Source organism: Podarcis liolepis (assembly GCF_965112155.1).
Source record: "Podarcis liolepis genome assembly, chromosome: 10".
NCBI lineage: Eukaryota > Metazoa > Chordata > Lepidosauria > Squamata > Lacertidae > Podarcis > Podarcis liolepis.
Genome location: NC_139562.1, coordinates 26,222,933 through 26,247,597, shown reverse-complemented (window position 1 = coordinate 26,247,597; position 24,665 = coordinate 26,222,933). Strand labels below are relative to the sequence as shown.

At 44.5% G+C, this 24,665-nt stretch overlaps 2 protein-coding genes across 5 annotated transcripts in view; one reads left to right on the top strand and one right to left on the bottom strand.

Annotated features, from left to right (window-relative positions):
- Positions 1-13: 13 nt before the first annotated feature.
- Positions 14-12,362, bottom strand: FBXO7 (F-box protein 7). Its single transcript, XM_083462227.1, has 9 exons — positions 12,016-12,362; positions 9,573-9,876; positions 8,479-8,706; positions 7,282-7,423; positions 6,350-6,433; positions 4,217-4,309; positions 1,676-1,852; positions 1,318-1,355; positions 14-703 (listed from the first exon to the last, which is right to left on the bottom strand). The coding sequence occupies exons 1-9, from the start codon at positions 12,135-12,137 to the stop codon at positions 341-343; spliced, it is 1,551 nt and encodes a 516-aa protein (XP_083318353.1). The 5' UTR covers positions 12,138-12,362; the 3' UTR covers positions 14-340.
- Positions 12,363-13,471: 1,109 nt separating this feature from the next.
- The window catches only part of BPIFC (BPI fold containing family C), a 26,026-nt gene continuing 14,832 nt past the window's right edge, over positions 13,472-24,665 (top strand). Inside the window, exons 1-5 of one of the 4 annotated variants that reach the window (XM_083462573.1) lie at positions 13,472-14,065; positions 16,820-16,917; positions 19,065-19,199; positions 22,652-22,763; positions 24,349-24,477. In XM_083462573.1, coding sequence (XP_083318699.1) covers positions 19,097-19,199; positions 22,652-22,763; positions 24,349-24,477 — 344 coding nt within the window. In that variant the 5' untranslated portion in view covers positions 13,472-14,065; positions 16,820-16,917; positions 19,065-19,096. Of the gene's footprint in view, positions 14,066-14,519; positions 16,918-18,553; positions 19,200-22,651; positions 22,764-24,348; positions 24,478-24,665 lie in introns of those variants that run through there. The other 3 variants (XM_083462574.1, XM_083462575.1, XM_083462572.1) reach the window with 3 other exon arrangements.

The window sequence follows — 24,665 nt, the reverse complement described above, 5'->3', positions numbered from 1 at the left end:
ACCAACATAATGCTTTGTGTTTAAAGTGCTCTTTATCTGATGTAGCTAAAGCCAACCACCTTTTGCTTTCTAAGAAGCAGTTTGCAGATGGTAACGAAAAGAATTAAAGTTTTCCACAAAGTTCTTTCAGAAAAGTCTCTCCAGTTCCAAGGGAGGCAGCCCTGGTCCTTTGCATGGTGTTGAGCCCAAACCCCCAGAATCAAGATCTCCTAGTACATATGCACTGCCATAATTAAAAACAACAATAACCAGACACCTGAACCCTGTGGCTGAAATATCCTACGGTGTGAAAGCAAACCCATGAGCAGGTATGTTTAAAGCCCTAAAAACCAAGCTGCAGTCATATGAATGCACGGCGGTTATCAATCGGACGGACCCGACTGCCTCTTCCTCGGAGTGTGGGGCAAGGATCTGGAAGTGAATCAATGTGTTGCCTGAAAGTAAGGAATGGATCTAAGGGAGAAAGCTGAGGAAACTCCCTAGCGCCAGAAAAGAGGGAGTGGATCGGGTCTGCAATATATGGAGCTGATGGCCTTTCATCATGTTCACCACCAATGATCATTGGGGGATAAAGAGGATTGGGAAGGAAAGGATTGGGATATATCGAGTTAGGATGAAGTGGCACAGGAAGGAGAGGGGGTAGAAACATCATGTGTCGCCACCTCAGGGCTTCCTTCTTCTGCTTATATTTTTTCTTGTACAGCTGTGGAAAAAAACAAATGAAAAAGGCTTAACCTACTATAATGATAAATACAATATGCATTTAAGTCCAAACATTATTCAAAGTATCACACTCCCCAACACAACTGCCCCCAAATCAAAGGGTGTTCCTCTAGTTTAGAGGAAGATGTCCAACTAGGCTGGCCTCCCTTTCTTTTGTTTAAATAAAATTCCCCCACCCCCAAAAAGGAGACCAGAGATTGTAGGACTCAGATTCCACAGAATATTATACAGGTTGGCATCAACTGAGTATTCAAGTACAAGTTTGTATCCTGTACTGATTGCACTTTTATTTAGCTTAGAAGCTAAGCCCATGCCTATTCTTAAAAACATGTACAGTGGTACCTCAGCTTACACACACTTCGGGTTACAGACTCCGCTAACCCGGAAGTAGTACTTCAGGTTAAGAACTTTACCTCAGGATGAGAACAGAAATCGCATGCTGGCAGCGCAGGGACAGTGGGAGGCCCCATTAGCTAAAGTGGTACCTCAGGTTAAGGATGGTTTCAGGTTAAGAACAGACCTCTGGAACTAATTAAGTTCATAACCAGAGATACCACTGTATTAGAATTTTTTAAAATCAAGAGAGTCACTCACTTCCTTCCAGTCTGTATCTCGGGGCCTGGTAACAGAATCTAAGCAGAAATCACAAATTAGAAATCAGTTTCTAATACAGCAATCCCATAAGACATTTCTGTACAGCAGAAAACATACTCCAGTTAATTCAGGAAGTTGGTACTGTGTTTTATATTATTTTTTAAAAAATAAATAAAAACCTTCCAGCAGATACAATACCACAAGTCTCTCTGGTGGGTGCACCCTTTTATCCAATAACTATTCCTTGAATAGTTATAACTATATTTGCCAGCTGCTCTCCACTTAATACAACTAGGTTTGGGATCAAGCCTGCCATTTCACCTCAAAGCATCATAAGAGGAAGTGAGTAGGAATTCACCTCTAAAATCCCGCAGGTACACAAATCTCCACAGTAGTTGATCATTTGAAGCAGCATAGAGGTCATGGCAAACAGCAGACAAAGATAAAAGTGAGCGGAAATCCAGGAGTCGGAGAATCCTTAGTTTCAGTTCCAGTGGAAGAACCACCAAGCCAAACACATCTGGGAGGTTCAAAGCTAGTTAAGACAGAATGGGGGTGGAGAAAATGGCATTATCCACAGTGCTGCTGTAATAAAATATAGTTTATTATAATATGGTTTATACAATCACAAACTGCTGTAAGATACAAGGCTTGCTGTTAAAATGCAGCTAGAAAACAGTGGCTTTCAGAACAAAAACCTCAAAATGAAAATAATTGTTTATCAAGGGAATGAAGAAGAATACAGTACCATGCCCTCTTTTATGACTTAGTAATGGCCTACAAAATGGTTGACAGGCCTCATTTTTTAGATGACAGTGCCTGAGAGACAATAAAGCCACCACTTAATACAAGCCAGTACAGTAAAGCACCACCACTTCAAATGAAATATAAGCAGAGTACAATGGTACCTCGGTTTACGAACTGAATCTGTTCCAGAAGTCCGTTCTTAAACCAAAACAGTTCATAAACTGAGGCATGCTTAACCTAATGAGGCCTCCTGCCGCCAGTGCCCTTCCATCGTTCAGATTCTATTCTTAGACTGAGGTAAAGTTCTCAAACCAGGACACTATTTCCGGTTTTGCGGAGTTTGTAAACCGAATCATTCTTAAACCGGACTGTTGTTAAACTGAGGTACCACTGTAATATATTCAGCCTACATCTAATGCCCATCCTTTAGACTCCATCACTAAGGTGTCTGGTGAAGTGCCAGTAAAATACATGATTTTGTATGGAGAGGATCTCAGTTTCAATCCCTAATATCAGTATCCTTAACAGAAATACTAGGAAAACTGTCTCTCCAAGACCCTTTCAGGATGGTTCCAACTGGAAAAGGCAGACCAAGAGTCGGTTGGTCCTCTATGGGGGGGTCTCCAATGGTCAGCTGTACATGTTCAATGCTATTAGTGGCTAGAGTTCAAAACACAGAAGTCAGGAATTTGTCCAAGCGACTTACAAGCTCTACCACCACAAGTGACACCTAATTTTCTAAGGCAAAAACTGATATGCCAAAGGTAGTGAAGGATCACAGGGCAAGCTATGTGGTGTTTCTGTATCAGGTCCAGCTAACAGCCTGGGCCAAGGAACTTCACTAAGGCATCTCACACACACACACACACATTCAGAAAACAGGTATGCGGGGGGGGGGGGAGGCGTGGCACTTAAGCAAAATAATTCTACCTCTCAGCTATTCCCATTGTAATCATATGGCCAGCTAATATTAAAGAGATCAAGCTTCTCTGGGAAAAATTGGCAGTGTGAATGGTTGTCCACTATGGGACAAACCAGGTGAGACATTTGGCCTGACGTTTGGCACTGTATATGTGAAACCAAGTTGCCGACCTGAAAGGAAGGGGTGCTGAGCCAGACTGGGGCAGCTGAATGGGAGGGAAGCTTTACACTCTGCCACAACTGGAAATTCCATTGTGGGAATAGCACGTGTGGCTGGGGCAGGGGCTCCAGCTCCAACCAGGACTATGGCAGAAGCAAAAGCCTAGAGCCCATCTCTTCTCTCCATGCCCCTACATACACACACAAACTGACCACCATTTGGGGGGGGGGTTGCAATTAAATCACCTATGCAACACCAAACATCACATCTAATTTGGTCCTAATCACCTAACTCCTCTATGGCCTCAGAAATATACACATTGGACAAGTGCCACATCCCAGGTCTGGGAAACTTAAATCTCAGGCAACTACAACATGACATTAGCTCTGCTCAGTATGCTGCATTCTATAGTTTTTCAACAGTCCAGGGATGGTGGGGGGAGAGAACCGATACAGATCAAAGCCAGCCTTTTATTGCTTTCGTATATTCTCAAGCCACAGAGGAAACAGACTCTCCAGCTGGCTCAACAGAAGAGGTCTTTGCCCCTTAAATGAAACATGAATCTCTTTCAGACTTCAAAAGGCAGTTTCAGATTTTTATCTATTTTATTAACATTTCCCAAATTAGCAATTGGTACTTATTTAGTTTTGTAGGTCATTCACTGCAACCATGAGGGAAAGAAATATATTGATTTATGAATACTGGAAAGCAATCTGAAACTGCAGGCTGGCTACCCAATCACTTGTAGGAACTGGATCCTTCCAGTGCTGGGACCCATCTTGATCACTTGAGATTAGAGGATGGGGTGAATCCTAAGCAAGGCTACAGATACAAGGCTACAGAGTCTGTAGGCAAAGACAGTTTAGCATACCAGAAGTATGCAATGCGTCTCAGTGGTAAGTTCCAAGCTGGTGGGTCTATGCACTTAATAACCAAAAGCAACGTGGAAACTAATGGAGAAGTCGGAGAAAGAGAATTGGCACTGCACTCTTAATATACTCTTTAGCCACTATGACAAAGCACTGTTTTCACAAAGGATCCACAATATGCTTCCTTCAGTGCTTTTCTTACCTTGCCGGGTAAAAGCCAGAAGAGGGTACACCAGCCGATCTTTAAAGAGACGTGATAGCTTCTGAAGATCCTTATATATTCCTGCAACGTTCGCTTAAAAAAAAAAGTTTGGACATCATAGGTTTGCAAATTCCTACTCACCCTATTTTCTACAGCAAATGTCACCTTTAACAATTAAGCAGAAAAGGAGCTGATCTTGTTCCAAATGTGATATACCACAACAATTACTGTATTTTTCCATGTATAAGACTAGGTTTTTTTCTTTTAAAAATATGTTTAAAATTGAGAGTCATCTTATGCACAGATACAATCTCCCCCCATTTTCTTAATTTTGGGTCCACAAAAACAGGGGGCGTCTTATACACGGGGGGGCATGTTATACACAGAAAAATACAGTATGTTTCTCTGGGATAGTATTCGCAAGGTTGAATGATTATAGAGCAAGGGTAGCTAACATGGTACCCTTCAGATGTTGCTGGACTACAACTCCCATCACTCCTGACCACTGGCCATGCTGGCTGGGGGTGGTGGGAGTTAGCACTCCCCATATATTGTTGGCTAACATTAGCTACCCCTGCAGTAGCGCATCTAGGTGAAAAGAGTCTGCTTTGACTACAAATTCAAGGTAGTCCCTGCCATTGGAGGGGAGGGTAGAATATATGGAGCTGTATGCAATGAAGGCGTCCCATCAGTGCAATGACTTCTGCTTGCACAACAGGATTCCTCTCCCTATCTTTATGTGGCCTTTGCTCCTCCCAAATCTGTTCCAGAGGGTTGGGGGAACTCCCAGAACAAATCTGGGAGTGCAGAGGCATGCAGGAAGAAGCAGCTCTGAGCAGAAGCCCTTGTGCTAATAGGATGACTTCACTCGCTATAACCCATTAGAGCAGTTATATAAAATAATAAACACTGAGGGAGTATTTTAAGACAAGAGCTAGTTATATGAAGCCCTATGTGAAAACGCTGCCATAGTTTCAATGCTGCAACTCCCTCTGCTGGCCAAAGGTCCGTCATTACACAAGACTAAACCAAGCTAGCAGGCCAACTTGAAGACTTCTAGATTGACACCAGTTATGCTCAGAGTTCAGCCTTCCAGAAATGTGTAGCAGAGGGTAGGACAGGAGAGGAAGATCAGCACTGCACCACCCACTCCAGCCCTAACCTCCACCTTTTCACAGACTACGTCTCTACATAGCCACGAGTACAAGATTTCCCGTTTGTGTCCTGGATAGATGGAAAGATACAGAGCGTATATACAGAAGCCTATGTGTATTTGCATGGTCTATCTGCAGACTCATGGTTGTCAGGAGCTAGGCTTGTAAAGTGGTGTTTACCTACCCACCATTTCAGCATCAATGAAGACTTAAACAGCACTACAGTCATACCTCAGGTTACAGATGCTTCAGGTTGCGTTTTTTTTGGGTTACAGACCCGCCTAAAGCCGGAAGTACTAGAACGGGTTACTTCCAGGTTTGGGGGTCGCGCATGCGCAGAAGCGCTAAATCGCAACCCACGCGTGCACAGACGCGCCACTGTGGGTTGCAAACGGACCACGTTCGCAACCCGAGCCTCCACTGTACTGTGTTTCATCTTTTAAATCCTCAAATTTATGAGGTTATCCGGGAGGGGGGGTCATTGCCCTACACTGAAATATTTGAGGAACATGAAAGGATTGCCTGCTACAGACAACTTAGAATTTCTTGATAATTAATAACTTGATAATTATAGTGGATGACATCATTAATAAAGGATTATATTCCACTGCATGCTCAGAAAGGTTTTGTGGCAAGCAGTTGCCAGTTCCCCCTGCTTGCAACACACAAGGAATCTTTTCTGCACAACTGGCAGCCAATTATCTTTTTCTTTGTGGTATCATCTTTCAGGGACCTCAAAATCTGCCAGGAGCCCACAAGGTCTTCTGGAATCTCAAACACAGTTTCAGCAAACTGTGAAAAGACAACACAGTTTCAAACTTGGAAGACATCTGCTGCCCTGCTTCGGCAGGCATTCCCCACTCATCTGTCAAATTTGCCCAAGCCCATTAATGCTTCATTTCACTGAAGACCAAGACTGACCACCTGAAAGTCAGGAGCACATTAAATTATGTATTGAAAAGTTATATATAAAAAGTACCCGAGTTCTCAAAACAAATGAATGATGTTGGCAAAAGCTGCAGCCTCTTCACACTTTTGATGTCATCAGCAATCTTTAACATTACTGCAAGAGACAAAGAGGACAATGAGAAAACATAATGGGGGGGGATCATCCTCAAAATAAGAATCAACATTTAGTTGCCAAAGAAAGCCTTAGTCTGAATCCAATCTTTGCTCTATCTGCTTATGTTAAAGGTCCATTGGAATTCAATGAAACTGAAATTTTACATTTATTGACTGTAAGTCAGATCCATGAAATTGAAAAATATTAATCTGTTGATGAATAGTTTGAGATTTTGGAATATGGCATGTATAATCAAGATTACTAAAATGGTAAAAGGAAAGGAAACAGCAAAACGATTTGATTTATTGGGAAGCAGAGGCTCTGTTACGTACTGGAACAAGTGTTGAAGGTGCAGCCCAGTTTCATTTTCTGTTGTGGGGATGATTTGATAACTTATTTATGCTTAACTGGTTATTTTAGTTTACACCAAACAAATTACTGTAAAAGAGGCACTTGCTAGAAGCACTTAGTGCCAGCAGAAATGGACATAGTCAGCAGCATCTGTACAAGTCAGCTTTTCTATTATAGAATTATACTGAATAGTTGCATTACTATACCAATGAGAATTCACTAGCTCAGAAGTGAGTCACATATCTTAATAAAAATATCCAATTTCCATGCCAGAGGTAAAGTTACATAGACATTTATTTAAGATGTCCTGTATTTCAATACAGAAAAGCACCTTGGCTGTGCTTGATAGCCCACAGGTGCTGATGCCATAGCAGAAAATATTCAGACTCAATGGAAGCTCATTTCAGGCTTCTGCTAGCATTGGAAGAAACTTGAGAGGCAAAGAGCGATAGTCACAAGGTAGCTTTCAACCAGAGTATTTTCAAGAGCACTCTTACCATTGACAACAATAAGGTTCCCCAAAGTCACACAAGTAAGTGCAGCAAAGCCATTTTCACAGAGGGGGTGGGTATACTGCAGCTTATAGACACCTTTGCTTCTCCAGTTCTCAGGCATTGATGTTGCCTTTGCTTCCGTCCCCTGGAAATGGAGGGGGGAAAACCAGTTACTGTGACAGTCTTCCTGAAAAGTGATATTTCCATAAAACTAGAGACTGACTAGGCCAAAGACTTTTATTCTGAACGTTTGAATTCTGCAGTGTTTGTAGCTGACACTTCAGGGGTCAGGATATCACAGCAGTACAATTTATACTGCCCTGTCTTGTACTGTACAATCCAAGCAGGACTGGAACAGATGGGACTCGGGTAGGGAGCAGACGTTCTCAGGGCCTAAATTTAGACAGACAGCAAGACACATCTAAATCCACCAATTCCAATGGTCTCACATAAGTCTAACCATCTCGCATGCTGATTTAGTAAAAAAAAACCTTTTTTAAGGATTTCTCATGTGACTGTCAAGCAAATATTTGGGGGTGGGGGCTTTCAAAGAACATTTTTTAAAAAAATTCAAGACATTGAACTGAATGCAAATTAAAACCATCATACCAAAAAATTCAGTAGGCTCCATCAAATCAAAGCCAGTATATTTTGTGTTTAACCTACTTTACAGATGTTTTGAAACTTCTCAATTTGGTTTCTTATGTGGGGACTGTACAGAGTTTATAATACTTGTTGTGATGGTACATGGACTTGATTTCATAGTTTACTATAAATATTTATACATCCATCAACCATGTCCAAGACAACTAGCATCAAATAAAAAATTAAGACATTTAAAATAAAATTCAAAGATTCTGCATGTAGGAAGGATATTTTAAACAAAATGTTGATAATTTTACATTTTTCAGGGGATATTACTTTACTTTAAAGAAGTGCTGCCCACCCCAAGCTTTCTAGATGGAAAGGAGCAAAATATGGGGACGGAGAATAATAAAAAAACTTTTCCAGTTCCAATAATCTTTGCTTAATGAAGGCAGAGCTCTTAACCAAAAATCCCTTTAGACACTTTCTCTCCACCCACAAGCTTATATTCACATGCTCTCTGCCTTACAACCTCAGCTAGCACAGTGCAACATTACTATCCTCTCCTCCCCATTGAGTTTCAGAGGAAACTGGTCTTTCACTTTTTTTGCTTACTTGAGGTATGTAACCCGTCTCCATCATGATAAGGTGTATCAAAACAATCAAGGCATCGTTGGCACTGGTACACTCTGCAGCGTGGTAGAGGGTCTGAAGTGAGTGCGGCACTTGCCCGTCTGTAGCTTCAGAGCAAAGCATTGGCTCTGAAGGGTAGGAACCAACAGTTTCAGGAATATCAAGGTCACCTGAGACAGTCTCTGGAGCAAACTCCTGGCTGGATTCTGCCTTGAAAGGAGAGCAGAGAAACAGGGGATTCAAAAAGTAGCCATAATAAGCATGGGAGAAAGCGAAACAACATGATCTAGGTTTCAGACTATCTGCTGTTTGTGGTAGTAATGCTGCCAATACAGTTGGGTATTTGGAAAAAGCCTGGTCCGTAAAATGATGCGTATGCCTCAGTATAAATATGTAACCCATGCAGTTAACTTTGCTTTTCTTGCAGTTCTGATACCAAGTTTGTAATAACCTTGAACAACCAAAGGCTCCCTCCCTATAGACCAGGAAGCCCTGTCATTATTTGGGATTGATCATCTTTGCTGTGAGTCCTGGAAGACCTGCTCCCTCTGCCTTGCTGGCCTTTTTCCGCCTGGCCTGGGAGAGTGGGGCCCTGACTGACTGTGGCTACAAAAACAAAGGCTGCTGAACATACTATTGGGTTGCGGTATTGTTTGGGGGGGGCACTGCTGGGAGGAGAGCTGTTGCTGTTATAGAGAATAATTTTTTTTGTATCTTTGGTTCAACTTTGTTGTACACTTTTTGATGCTTTATTTAGTGATATTTATTTATTGAGAAGTTTATGACTTCTCTTGTTATGTTTGCAGTTATGTCACGTTTTTCATGTTATAAGCCGCCTTGAGCATGGCTTTAACTCTGGAAAGGCAGCATACAAATAAAATGATGTATGTATACCCAGTTGTGGGAACTGACCAAGAGAAAAATTAATAATGGGTGGCTTTCCAGAACACAGGTGGTATCTCTAATGTGGTTTAAGCTGCTACACATTTCTCCTCTATTCTTTTCACACAAGACACAGCATTTATTTTTAAAAAATATATATTAAGTGAGAGCGTCTTTAGTTCCTATGGACTTACCGTACTGTCACTCATTTGGACATCGTCTTGGACTTTATGGTCTGCTACGTGCCTGTTGCTTTTTTCATTATCTGGGCTCCTGGGCTGGCTTTGGCATGGATCTGAAGTAGATGATGATGATTCATGATTCTGTGGTGGATGCACAGATGAGGAAACAGATGCAGGTAATCTGGGTGCAGCATCAGCCTCTTCTAACACCAAACATATCAAGTCTCCTGAAACAACCCCCAACGATGTTAGGGTTTCCTGCTCTCCTGTGAGGGAGTCTTTCTTGTTCAAGGTTATTACAACCTTGGAATCAGAACTGCAAAAAAAAAAAAAACAAGAAACAACAAATTAACTGTATGAGGAACATGTATTGAGGCATACACACCATTTTGCAAACCAAGCTATTTCTAAATACCCAACTCTATCAGCTACATCACCACCACAATGCAAACAGCAGATAATGTGTGAAACCTGTGTCATGTTGTTTCTCCCATGTCTGTTATGGTTACTGTAGCCCTTTGCCAGCATGCATATGGTCATAAGCATCCAATATGGATGGGACCAGACATCCTGGAGTGAAGCTTTTCCAGATAGAGGATCATATTAGACCAGTAGAAAGCTATTTGATTTTTATGTTTACATCCCACCTTTGCTCCAAGGAGCTCATGATGACATACAGTTCTCTTCCTCCCCATTTTTTTCATCACAAGTACCCTGTGAGGCAGGTTAAGCTGAGAGTAGCCCAAGGTCATGGAGGACTACATTCCAGACCCAAACAGAATCACACACCCTTCTTACACAGATTCACATATGCTAATTATTCCCTATGGAAACAGAGACAAATATTGAGAGTAATTACTAAGAATTAAAGATGTCACCTTCCATTATCTTCACTTTTTTATGAAGTTAATTTTTTAGGAAAAGGTTCTCCAACACCTTTGAATTATCCAGACTGTGCAGAAGACAAAAATAACTCCCTAATTCCAGATATAAACATCACTGTTTGCTGAAACTGCAAGCCTTTCTTTAAGGCTATTCAAAGTCTCTAACACAATGCAAGTGTATCCTGAAAATGGCATGTATGCCACTGTGCAATGTGTGGGTTGCTTTTTGCATGTTTGCAAGGAACACAGAACTATCTCTCTGCTGAGACATATACCCCTCTGTTTCCTTCCTGCAAGGGAATGTGCTTCAGTTGCACAACTGCTCTCCACTGAACACCTGATGGGTGGGAAGTGAACCAGAGCCATGGTTTGGGGAGTTGTGAACAAGTCAGTGAGCCTCAGGGTCACACATTCTCCCTCTACAGTACATGCAAAAACAAAACAGGTGACAGAGAACTTCCACTTTCACTTTAGAATCAACCACAGTTCATTAGTAACTGCAGCAGGTAAATTATTAGTTCCGAAATAATGGTGGCAGGAATCAGCAATGCATGTTTTGTTAATAACACAGCTGTAGCAAATGTAACGGTTCTGTCTTCTAATTCAATTTATACTTTAAATGTATAGCAACCAAGTTCTCTCAAAGGCAGCTGCCTGCAATATTCCACCTCCAGGAGCCACAGCTGTTTCACTTATCATTCACTTGCACACACACAGTAATAAGCAGTGATAGTGTTCTTATTTCTGCTGTAAACGAAACTGTGCTCTTGGCTTTCAGTTTCACATGTGCCAAACAGCTCTGCAAGGCCTCATTTTTCAACAACAACAAAAAACTATTACAGTCGCAGACCAGCATAAGATACAAACATGTGAATAAAAGAAAGCACATAAGACTTAGAAGAGGAGAGGGATAAAAACGAACTGTTAAAAGTGATTATAACTCACATAAACTTATAGCAGATAAGAGAAGAAAGACAAGTGGTTAAAAGTTCTGTAAGGGAGGGAAGGTGAAGAAGCACAGAGGCCTTGCATTATGGTCCTTCAGTTTAGGTCTGATTTGTGATAAAGATGAAGCCAACCGAAGAGAGAAGTGAATGGAAACTCTCACCCATTATTTTATTCCTGCATCTACACATGACTCCTAAAAAGTCTGACAGGGTGTACTACATATACATATGCATATACATATATATACTGTATATACTATATATATACATATACATAGACACACAAGTTGTTAGCCTCCATTATTTCCTTTTGACAAATGGATATACAGCCTCCACTCTTTGCCATCGCCATTGTATCGCATTGGACAATTTTTTCGTTCTTCTGTAAGCAGCGCGCCAGAGTTTTTAAGCAAGATAAATATGCCTTATGTACCCCAAATTAGACGCCTTCACCCTGCCAAGAAATGGGGGAACCCAGGACCTTCCAGGCGGCAAAGAAGCTGCTCCCCTGGGCCCACAGGTAACTTCGAGCGAGCCCAGCGAAGGCGGCCGCGAAAGCTACTCCTGCCCGCGACGCAGTAGACCTCCCTCACACACACCTCCCCGCCACGGTTCACACGTTACCTGTAACCGCAAGAGGGCAAGAGCGTCTGGCAGATGTGCGCGCGCAGGTCCCCCAGAGTTGGCTCCTCCCCTGGCAACTCCAGCAGAACCGTTCGCTTCAGCATCCGCACGCGGAGCTTCATGGCGGCGAGCCTTTCCCCGCCGCCTCCCAGAAGGAGACGAACCAGGGCCCTCAGCAGCGGCGACGGCGGCAGCGACGTAGGAAGAAGCCACTGCGGGCGCGGGGGCTTCTGGGTGCCGTTGTTGTTGTTCGTGGTTTTGGTTGGTTGAAGCGCCGCCTCCTTCGCCTGCCGCCCCGCCCCCGAGACGCCGCGAGGGCCCGCCCCTTGGCCTTCCCGGCCTCGCCAGCCGCGGCAGTCGAACGATGCTCCATCGACTACTCGGTTTTCTTCGGAACACCAGTTTGCCCTGCCTCAGTAACAGGGTATGGGGAAAGTCTGCCTTCCCGTCGATCGATAACATCTGTATTCTGTGCTCTTACTTTCAAGCACTTGGGTGCAATTCTCTGGCGGCTGCACATGTGCAATACATTGAAGAGGGTTTTAAGCTGTGCATACATTTAGACGCAACTTTTATATTTGTATATAAACTCAAATATTAAAAAATAAAATAAAACCAACCAACTCTCCAGTAACAGATAGGTAGCCGTGTTGGTCTGCCATAGTCAAAATAAAAAAATTCCTTCCAGTAGCACCTTAAAGACCAACTAACTCTCCAGTAATCTCCTTCAAATGCAATCAAATCTGCTTTAAGCGCTGAGCCTCTGGAACTTTTCGAAGCCTCATCTGCACTATACAGTGGTACCTTGGGTTAAGAACTTAATTCGTTCTGGAGGGCTGTTCTTAACCTGAAATGGTTCTTAACCTGAGGTACCACTTTAGCTAATGGGACCTCCTGCTGCCACTGTGCGATTTCTGTTCTTATCCTGAAGCAAAGTTCTTAACCTGAGGTACTATTTCTGGGTTAGTGGAGTCTGTAACTTGAAGTGTCTGTAACCCGAGGTACCACTGTACATTTTAAGCTGTTTTCCACCGCTTCCCATGGAACTCTCAGAATTCTAGCTCTGTGAGGATCTACACTTCCCAGGATTCCTTGCAGGAAGGCATCACTTAAAAGTGGCATGAAATTGCTTTAAATGGATAGTGCAGACAGGGCCTCATCAGTTCAGTCATCTCAGTAGGCCACGCAGGGTTTCCCTGACTTGGGTCTCTCTTGTGGACTACAATTCCCATCATCCCTGACCACTAATCTAGCTAGCTAGAGATGGTGGGAGTTGTAGTCCAAAAAACAGCTGGTAACCCAAGTTTGGGAAACCCTGGTAGATGTTCTATTGCCTAGGGTCAGGCCCAGTGGCTACTGTAACCAGGAGAGCCACAAACATGAATATGACAGCAGCAACCTCTACTGGCTCACTGCATAGGGCAGGGGATTGGGAAGCAGGAGGCGGGAGTTGGAGCTCCACAAGGGGCGAGAGGTGAATATGACCCCAATATGTTCTCCCAGCAGGAGAACAAGAGTCACAGCAGGGGCAAAAGAGAGAGAACTTCCTGGACTTGAACCCGCACTGCATATGAGAGCAATCAAAACCCTCTAGAGAGCAGAATTAACTCCTCTTCAATGGACAAGCAGCTCTTTTAATTGAGAAATGTGGTTTGTAGACCATCAGTTTGTTAGCATTTACGTGTAACATTTTCTCAATACAAAGGGATTTAGCTGTTTATTGATGAGCATCCTCTCATCTGGGAACAGAAAAAAATTAATGTTTACTTCCAGGTGGGGCAAGGGGGCTTACTAACACAATGGAAATCAAAATGTCTCTTGATTCTCCCCATCCCCAAAGTACTCAAAACACTATCGCTGTGTAAACTCCTTTAACAATCTGTCCAGAGATCTTTTGTTAAGACATCTGAGTCACCACTGGGCCAAAGGAAATGTGCCTGCAGTAGATTTGCACCTTAAAAGGTGGGGGGATCTGGTACCACTGGTCCATGTTTACTCCTGACAGGTTTCTCCAGTGTCTGGCTATGAGGCTTCCGGCTGCTGAGAGCAGGTGGGTTATAAGCTTTGTATAATGTGAGTGATTATGATCTTGGCAAATGTTCAGTAGGGCCAGTAATTGGGTGAGTTCTAATACCTGTTTAGTTATTTTGCATATCTGTTGTGGGACTTTCCCCCCAACCTTATACTGTACTCAACACTAATGTCTCATAACAAATGTAACTGATCTGTAAGAAAGACTGTACAACCTGAAAAAAAGAGAGAAGGCGTGTACTTTTGTAAACCAAGAAAATCTTTAATTAAAATTTTAAAAAGATAATGAAAAGAGTGGGGGTCAACTCCAGATGTGCAGAAAGAGGGACATGGGAGTGCCTCAGGGTGTCACCCTTTTGCAGGAGGAATTCAAGCACATACTGGAAATTTAGGTTTGTGCAATTAAAGTGGATTAGAACATTCTGTAGTCCTATCACAACAAACCCCAGTTTTTTTTTAAAGCCACAATCTTTATATGGTTAGAAAAGTGACAGGATAGGCCCTGAAAAATGAGAAGCTAACAAGCAAATCAGAATGAATGCTCATTGTCATATAACCAACAGACAAATATGACTGAATGCTCAATAATGACCAAACATACGGCCATTCTACAGCATACATTTAAAGCACATGGCTTTCTCCAAAGTATATTGGGAACTTCGGCTTTTCCCCTCACAGTGCTACAGTTCCCAGCACACTTAAAACTACAGTTCCCAGGAGTCTTGGGGGAAGACTGCTTTAAATGTGCATTGGATGTGCTTTAAATGTATCATGTGGATCTACCTTAGTGTAACCTTTTCAAGATGCTTGCTCAGTAAACAAATCTGGTGGAGCCCTAACCATTTGTCCTCATAAGAGCAAGTTGGGTATAGTTTTGGGGGACACTGAAACCTTCCCTAATCTATTGCTTACATCTCCATAGTCCTTTGCCGTGAGCTTTTCTTCTAGGTGAAATGGCATATTCAGCTGTGGTCAGGGCAGAACTATGGGGCCAGAGGGAGAAGACTGTGGGGAAATCAGGTGCAGGCAGGGGAAGGTTCAACACTTTATTCACACACTTCTTTCACTGGTACCAACTCCTTTCTATGTGGTGGGAAAAGTTCTATGCTAGATAAAAATTCTAGGTTAGATATTGCCACAAAATCAACTAAAGACTCCTGGAGCATCTTAAAAACAATATATTTATTGTGGCATAATTGTGTCCTAGTATCCACTTCATCTGATACATGAAGTATTGCCCTCAGTTGTCAGGGATGCATACATTAACATGTATGTGCACACACAAACACATATGGGTACGGGGACAGAAAAGGAAGAAGATGTAGAAAGATCATATACAGAGCCTTGACTTCAGAGATTCATTGCTGCAACAAGTACTATAGCTTCTTGATGTCTCGGCTTGCTTTGCCCCGCCACACCATGCTGTCTCTGAAAATGGATCCTTGGCCTTGCCTTATTTGGATCACAACCCTGTCTCTGGCCCCATAGACCCTGATCTGTTTGATCCAGCCTCGGTCTTCAGACCACACCCTTATCTTGTCACCCATTAACCAAGAGCAACCTGATACAACTCTTACGTGATTCTGCTGAAGATGCCATCTTTAAAGTTTCAGCAAAGGATTAGGTTGTGACCTGTGATTGTGACATTCAGGATGATGGGAAGTTCCCATTCAGGAAATGCACATGCTCTCTGATTGTCTTATCATTTGTCATTGTAGTAATGCTTAGAAGTCAGAATCAGGGACCCATTGTACGTGGAAGTGTTGCAAACACACAAGAATGCTCTGTGTCCGTCTCATGATTTACATTTATTGTGGGTGAAGAAACTATAAAACTAAGGACTATGGCTGTGTACACAATTTACCTTTAAAGCACATTCAAAGCGCGTTCCCCCCCACAATAATTCTGGGTACTGTAGTTAACCCCTCATAGGGTTCCAGTTCCTCTCAGCCCTTAGCAAACTACCAGGCCCATAATTCATTGGTGGTGGGGGGGAATGTGCTTTAACATTATAGTCTACAGTATTTGCAGCCCAAGTGCAACAGGATGAAGTGACTGCATAATTGGACTACATAACTGGCACATTGTGTCAGTTCCTTCCAGTTAGTTCATTTTGTTTTGTTTCTTTTATAACACATGCCATTCATAGATGCTGCTATATCTGGTCATTATTAATTGTTGGTTTAAAATCTGGAGCTCAGCTCTTCTTTACAATCTTCTGAGACAACCACTTCTGTCAGCAATGGCAGTGTCATATTGTGGAAAGGGGAACATAAGTAGTGCAAATGTTTGCTGCTGCCATTGCTGCTTTGGCAATCCGGTTTATATACTGTAACTCCTAGTCCCTTTGGACCAACAGCAAACATTTTAGGGGTCTATAGAGTCCATCTGGGCACTGTAGGAGTCAAACATGCTTATTGGTCTTCCAGAAGCCTTTGTCTGGAAGGACCTTTCATTCTGATAAGGTTGTGATTTATTTAGGTCGCTCCTTACAGCACAGTCATGAGGGTCACAGGTGAGTGGTAGAGCACTGGTTTCGATGAAACTGATTTACCAGAAGTTTTATCTAACACTTCCTCCAAGGAACAATCAAGTATCAGTGAGATAGAGAAGAGTCTGTCCAAGTTAGACACCACAAGATATCTACCACTTGCATGGAAATAAAGGAGTCATCTTCTATCCTTGGCATATACGTCATTTGATTATCTGATCAATTCTGTGTCCTAAGGGATAGTTAATGTTTAGCTTGAACATAATTAAAGGTTTCTTGCAGACCCCCTAATGATGTCCCGCTCTATAAGTGTCTAGCTCGGCTCGGGTTCAAGTGAGAGTTGTCTGCAGCCCACCAAGATTTAGCCTGACAGAACTGAGGTAATGGCAATCAACTGGTTTGGTGATTATATCCACCACAAGCTGGTGGATAGCTGGGTGGGTCCAATGATTTCTGAAAATATCTGAAATTGTGGGACAATAACTATTCATTTCAAGGGAAATACTTCTTCTTGCTTAATTGGGGAACAAAAGTGACCAAGAGCTTAGAAGACTGTTGCCTTTCAGCAGCTTCTAGGAAACTGGTGTGCATATGAGTATGTGTGTGTTGTGAATTTGTGGTTGGTTTCTTCTCTGAAAAGTCCTGTGGGAAAGTCCTGTGAAAATCACAGCTTTCTTTTTGCCCACTAGTTGACCACTGCTATTTCTGTTCAGAAAAGAGGCATGCCTCTTGAGACAAACGGATCACAATGTGTACTCATTTGTTTCTAAATATTAGGCCAATTCATCATGAGATACTGAATGGATCATTAATATTGTCTGACAAGATGCTAACCTGGCAGGCAAAAAGCAAACAATTTTGAGTTCTGAAAACAGTAGGCAATGAAACAGCCAAATGGTTTTGCACAGGTCGATAATTTACTCTTCTAGTGTTAAGTAACATTTGTGGAGCACTTTGAAGATGTGGGCTAATTTGATGTGCCAACTGTGGTTGTGTCTTGACTCCTGCACAGTCGCCATCTTCTGAAAAGGTGCTTTGTGTGTATATGTGGAGTTGTGTGAGAGAGAGAGATTTTAAAAAAACATTACATGCCTATTGGAAGTCCCTTAGAATTCTTATAATAGGATGTAGATGAATATTTAACCTATTATAATTCTTTCATACTAGAACTGAGTGGAAATACAATGTGATCCTAAGCATGTTTACCCAGAGTTAGTCCCATTGAGTTCAATTACAGTGCAATCCTATGTGTGTTGAAGCTGAGCAACACATTAGCAAGGTAGACTGTCCACTTAGTTGGACAGGAAGCCAATGTAGCTATGTACTGTTGTGCATGATGTGTGTGTACGGTTGTGGCTATAGATACCTGCAATATCCAGTGGTGCTTCTAGCTAAATTTAGGTCCTTAACAATGTACAACATAGTCATATGGGGTCCCACGTTAGATGCTATGAGGCACAACATTCCCCTTCCTCTCTCCTCCACCCCCACCATTCCATGCTTCTGCATTCCTGATATGTTAGCAAACAAGTTTGCCAAATGTGATGGGGGGGGGGAATTATGGGCACGTGCAGTTTTGTATTTTAAATTCACTTAAATCATAGCTTAAATCACTTAAATTAAATTAAATCACTTAAATTCACTTAAATCACGCGGGTGGCGCTGTGGGTAAAACCTCAGTGCCTAGGACTTGCTGATCGCAAGGTCGGCAGTTCGAATCCCCGCGGCGGGGTGAGCTCCCGTCGTTCGGTTCCAGCTCCTGCCCTCCTAGCAGTTCAAAAGCACCCCTAAGTGCAAGTAGATAAATAGGTACCGCTTTATAGCGGGAAAGTAAACGGCGTTTCCGTGTGCGGCATGGTGCTGGATCGCCAGTGCAGCTTAGTCACGCTGGCCACGTGACCCGGAAGTGTCTCCGGACAGCACCGGCTCCCGGCCTCTTGAGCGAGATGAGCACGCAACCCTAGAGTCGGACACGACTGGCCTGTACGGGCAGGGGTACCTTTACTAAATCAGCACCATCATGACCACAGGAATAAAAGGAGGCTTGCTTCCACGCCATGGCCCCAAGTCCAACTCCAGCTGCTCCACTTACATTAAGAGCATTTGTTTCTGCACAGATGATAGTGCAGGAAGGATTTTTAGTTTTTAGGTAGATTGTTCCAAGAAGAATATAAATACAATTAATTAATTATAATTATTGTGAAGGTTAACTCACCCCAGGTCCATTCCCTATTCACTGGATGAATGTCCTAGTCCATGCTGCTCTGCTCCCTTATTATATTCAGCACACACAGAATGCCATACAAGAACATGGAAATCTGAGTTTGGAGGATTCTCCCCCTCCCATTGCAGGCTTGCATGTTCTCAATGCATGCCTGGTCACCCCACCCTCCCTATGGAGAGACCTTGGGGGAGGAGTACAGCGGGGAGACAGGGGACGGACCAGGAACATCCATTGCTCAAGCTCATCTTGTACTCACTTGACATAGGATCTACAACCCATATTTGGTCCCATGTGTCTTAACAGGTTTCTATAAACTAAAAAAAGAGAAGGAGACAATGAAAGTTTGTGGCTTTTTGTACCTGCTGAGCTTGTTCACTCCTTGGCTTGATGCTAAGCCTGGAATCAAAGTGAAGATCACACAGAAAGGTTTGGACTATGGTGAGTTTGAAATATACAGGTTCAGATTTATTATTCTTCCATGCCCCTATTTGTTATTAAAATAAAAATTTAGAAGGAACTAAATACATTTTGAGAACAAAAAGGAAATGACCCTCATTAATCAGCACAATGGTTTGTTTGCTTTTTAAATCATGTTTATTCGCTTGCCAATGCCAGGTTGTCTGTGTTGTTAACACAACACAACGTGTGTGTGTGTGTGTGTGTGTGTGTGTGTGTGTTTAACAAACTGACTTTTTTGCAATTGACAAAATGATGAGGAAGTATACTTAAAGGTGTGGGATAATGATTGATTGTCGGAATAAAGAAGTAACATTTGCACAGACAAATCAAGATGTTCATTGCTGTGAGCTCAGTAAAGAACGGATGTCTCCACACAATCTTTGTGCAAGTAAATCACGGATTGTGAGAGTTGTTGTTTAAAAGCATCTGGAGGGTCACAGGTTCCAGGCTCCTTTCACTCTCCCAAGCTCAGTAAAAAGGTAACTCTTTAAACCTCTTTAAATGAAGAACGTTCCATAATTTGGGAGTCATAACTGAGAAAGCTTGGCATCTAGTTGGTAAATATCCTAACCTGGAACAACAAAAGTTGCTGATTAAACCTCAGTCCGCAAGTGGACCCATGGGGTTGGGGGAGATGATCCTTAACCTGTGATGGTCTCAGGCCATGAAAGGCTTTAAAACAGGGCTAGAGAACCTGTTGTTCCTCTAGATCAGTGTTTCCCAACCTTTTTTGGGCAAAGGCACACTTGTTTCATGAAAAAAATCTCGAGGCACACCACCATTACAGCCCCGTGACGTCAGCGCGCAGCGTCACGCCGGGAGGGACATGAATTGCTAGCAAATTACATAATCACCTCCTTGAGGGCTGGCTCATCTTCTCCGAAGGCAGAACCCCATTAATTAACAGCACAGACTCACACCATAGCCAAGACGAGGGGGGAAAACCTCAGTCATGCACAGTCATGCACATGTGGGGGCTAAATGAGGACGAAGACCGGGCAGAGAGCAGGGTTCAAATCACCCCACCTGGCCAGGACAATCCCTGGGTGCTCCCTTGGGCCACTCGCCTGACCCACCTCGCAGGGCTGTTGTTGCGAGGATAACACGGGGAGAACCACGCGCGCCCCCGGGAGCTCCTTGGAGGAGAAAGCGGGCGATGAATGCAATGCACGAAATATATGAGAGGCGACCAGGTTTTGCAGGTGAGGGGCCCCCGCCAGCCTCCGCTTCCAACACCCGGCGCAACGACGCCAAAGTTTCCCCCCGGGCTCGGCTCGGGGAGCAGCGCTGCTCCCCCCCGGCTCCCCTTCGCCCTCCCGGCTCTCTCTGCCGCCCACTGGGGACCCCCCTCACCTGCCAAGTCCGGAGCGCCGGTGGAAGTTGCATGCATGCATGCAGGGCGCCGCGTTGCCATTGCATTGCACTGCACTCCATGCAACGCCTGCACGCATGCATTGCCTTGCACGCACGCCAAGGGGTCTCCCCGCGGTCTGATGCGTCCCCTCCGGCGCGGATGCAGCATTGCAAAAATAAACCCCCCCCGACGCAGCCCTACCTAGGGGGCAGCCTCCGCCTCCGCCGCTCTGCCTCCGCGGGGATCCCCGGGCTCCATCCTGCCGCCCGATCTCCGCAGGGGCGCAGGCAGGCTGCGCGGGGTCTGCGCGGAAGAGCCCCTGCCCGCCCGCCCAGCCGCCGCCGCGCTCATTCCATGGCCGGGAGAAGAGCGCTTCAAACAAAACGCCCGGCCCGCTAGGCCATGCTGGGAAACGTAGTTCGCGCACCCCGCGCGGGCGCGGAGCCCAAGGGCGAGGGGACTACGGATCCCGGCAGCCCCCGCGCCGGGGACGGAGGGGGAGAGGCCGGGTGCAGGGATGGAGGGATGGGTGGGCGAGCGAGTGAGTGAGTGGCAGCCGCCAAGCCTTGGCTGAGAGCCAGGAAGGGCCTCCCCGGAGGAGGAGGAGGAGGGAGGCGCAGAGCGGGAGGGAGGGAGGGAACCCCAGGGGTCATCTAGTGACGGCGCCCCAATCGAAAATTTGACTTTTTTTAAAAAAAAATCTTTCGAATTTTTTAATTTTTCCCGCGGCACACCAGGCAACATCTCGCGGCACACTAGTGTGCCGCGGAACAGTGGTTGGGAAACACTGCTCTAGATGATGTTGTTCTACTTCTGCCTTTCCCAGGGGTATGGGCATCTTCCATGGGTGCATGCATGAACCATAACCCCCGGATTCCTAGCTTTTAAATGAAAGTTCCTAGGCATTTGTGGAACCCGAGATACAAAGCAAAATGTGCAGTTGCTCACTTTTTTGTGAGCAACTAGCCTGCTCCCACCTTCCAGTGTTTTGCTGCCCATGCCCAGGAGCAGATTGCCCTGTGGTGCAGGGCCACAGCAATAATCTCCTTGTAGCGTTCACACTACGGGACGCGGGTGGCGCTGTGGGTAAAACCTCAGCGCCTAGGACTTGCCGATCGCATGGTCGGCGGTTCGAATCCCCGCGGCGGGGTGCGCTCCCGTCGCTCGGTCCCAGCGCCTGCCAAGCTAGCAGTTCGAAAGCACCCTCGGGTGCAAGTAGATAAATAGGGACCGCTTACTAGCGGGAAGGTAAGCGGTGTTTCCGTGTGCTGCGCTGGCTCGCCAGAGCAGTGATGTCACGCTGGCCACGTGACCCGGAAGTGTCTCCGGACAGCACTGGCTCCCGGCCTCTAGAGTGAGATGAGCGCACAACCCTAGAGTCTGTCAAGACTGGCCCGTACGGGCAGGGGTACCTTTACCTTTACCTAGCGTTCACACTGTCATTCACCTAGAGGGGAAGAGATAAGATGGCAGATATATCCAGCAGGGGGAGAAAGCATCCAAATTAACCTTCTGGCCAACAGCAGTACTGTTGCTATTACTGGGAGGCTATTGTTGCAGCTTCACTCCACCAGGTGAGCCACTCCTGATCATCCATGACCCTTGCCCAGTTGGCTGGGGCTGATAGGACTTGTAGTTCAGGAATGTCTGGAGTGCCGCAAGCCTCCAGTTCCTATTTTAAAAGCTAAAACTAGCACCCTTAATTGGATCAAGAAGTAAATTGGTAACCATTGTATCTTGTGGGGAACAATGCATGACTCTCAGTGTGTGATAAAAGATATACAGCAGCATGAGAGCATCTGAATCATCTTCAAGGGCAGAGTGCTGCACTAATCAAGCCTGGAAGTCACAGGCGCTTGGCTTAACATAGCAAAGGACAGATATATCCCGCGGGGGGGAGAGAAAGCCTCCATATTAACCTTGGATGAAAGAAGTAATTGCTAGCAACCACTCCAAACTGATCTGCAGAGCAGGAGATGGCAAAACAGACATCAAAAACTTAGCTTTCTTTGTTCTGTATTCTACGCATCTTTCCAGCCAAATAGAAAGTAAGTGAAATATATTCTGTGCTTTGTAGGAAAACAGCTTGGAATAGATTTCCTGGAGCAAAGATTAAAGGAGCAAACCTTTGCGAATGTGAGCGGTCAAGAGACATATGGATATAGTGGCGTCGACTACACGCTTTCAGAGTAAGAAAGGTTGCTTCCACACAGCTGAACTATTGCTTTTCTGCATTCAGAAAATTAAAATAGTAGTTTTGCACATGTGATTGCAACAGATCAATAAAGATCAGGCTTACTAGCTGCTTTGCTTCTCAATATTCTCTGGTTGGCCTCTGTTATTTTCTCCTACCAATAGGGAACCTACATAAGGACTCTATATGGGCTCTTGGATACCCCATAAGGGGAAAAGGGCAGATTTTTGTTTACAATACAGAGCACTTACTATTATCCAGCATTGCCCTCCCTTATGGTTAAGTTCCTCTGTAATGTTTATTCACACGTAGGTCCCATTTAGTGAAGGCTCCTGCAATGTTAGTTAGTAGCTTCCTCCGGGTTGGTGACGTCTTTTATTTCTTCCTGTTTGGTTGAACTACCCCTTAATTAAGCCTTTCCCCCATTGTTTAAAATGGGGGTGGGGAGAGTAGCTGGTTTGTAACCACTAGCCACACATCTGGCACACCAACACAATGCCAGCCAGGACTCCCAGTGACCATATGTTCAGTGTCAGGAAGCCTATGGGCATGCATCTATCTGTACATGCATAAGTTTCCTTCTCAATATTGCCTAACATAGCACTGTGGACATAGCACTTTATGCACATTAGTTTGCAGGAGGCACAGCTAAGATGCAAAATCCTGCCAATCCTCTCCCACATTTATTATTACACCAATGGGGGATATGAAGAGTGCTTTAATCATCTTTTATTTCCCATTGGAGAGGGAAAATAATATTATTACTTTCTGTTCTTTCATTTCTAGCAAAAGAGTGTTATTTTACTATAAAGAGGGAGCGCTAATGAAGCCAGCAATTTAAAATTGAGTGCTTCCCACCTTTCCCAGGGTGTCCCTGGGAATGTTGGAGGGTATTATGCATGATCTACCCCAGGGCAGGGATGCGGGTGGTGCTGTGGGTTAAACCACAGAGCCTAGGACTTGCTGATCAGGTCGCGGTTCGAATCCCCACGACGGGGTGAGCTCCTGTTGCTCGGTCCCAGCTCCTGCCAACCTAACAGTTCGAAAGCACGTCAAAGTGCAAGTAGATACATAGGTACCACTCCAGTGGGAAGGTAAACAGTGTTTCTGTGCGCTGTTCTGGTTTGCCAGAAGCAGCTTAGTCATGCTGGCCACATGACCCGGAAGCTGTACGCCAGCTCCCTCCGCCAATAAAGCGAGATGAGCGCCACAACCCGAGTTGGTCACGACTGGACCTAATGGTCAGGGGTCCCTTTACCTTTACGTTACCTCAGGGCAGGAAATGTCAGACCTTGGGGCGTCTGCCTAATCCACATCTCTCACTGGCTCTGCTGTGCCACTTCTCTAATGACTGTAATATGTCTTGGAAAGGTGATAAATGTCTCTTGCTTGTCTGTATGGAAAATGTGGCCACACCAACTATTGATATGTGGCTCCCAGAAGGTTGCCTGCAAGGGAATGTGTCCTTCAGGCTGAAAAAGGTTCCCCATCCTTGATGTACCTTCAGTTCAAACATGTAAGATTTGTTCCTAGATTTTGCTGGAACATAGCCTTAGCTAACATGTTTCTGTGTTTTGCAGGATAAAATTTGATGCTGTTGAATTCCCAAATGCATCAGTGTCTCTGATACCTGGGACTGGGATTAACCTAGAGATCAAGGATGCTACAGCAACCGTCAGTGCACACTGGAGAGTAAGGTCCTGGCTGTTGTAAGTACAGTTGTGCAGGGCACTGGAGGTGGTGATGTTAACTGCAGTAATCCAAATAAAAATGGGTTTTAATAAAGGAAAGGAAAGTAGGCAGCAGGCTTCAGGAAACCCCAAGCAGCAGTGAAACCACTGAGGTGGAGGAAGAGGAGAGGAGAGGAGAGGAGAGGAGAGGAGAGGAAGTGTTTAAC

What these genes read in the sequence shown, in the direction of transcription:
- FBXO7 (XM_083462227.1), bottom strand. Translation starts at nt 12,137, where the DNA reads ATGAAGCTCCGCGTGCGGATGCTGAAGCGAACGGTTCTGCTGGAGTTG. An exon ending in CATTTGTTTTGAGAACTCGG is followed by an intron (nt 4,310 to 6,349) that starts GTACTTTTTATA and finishes TTTTTTTTTAAG; the next exon opens with CGAACGTTGCAGGAATATAT. An exon ending in GTACCTGCGGGATTTTAGAG is followed by an intron (nt 1,356 to 1,675) that starts GTGAATTCCTAC and finishes ATTTCTGCTTAG; the next exon opens with ATTCTGTTACCAGGCCCCGA.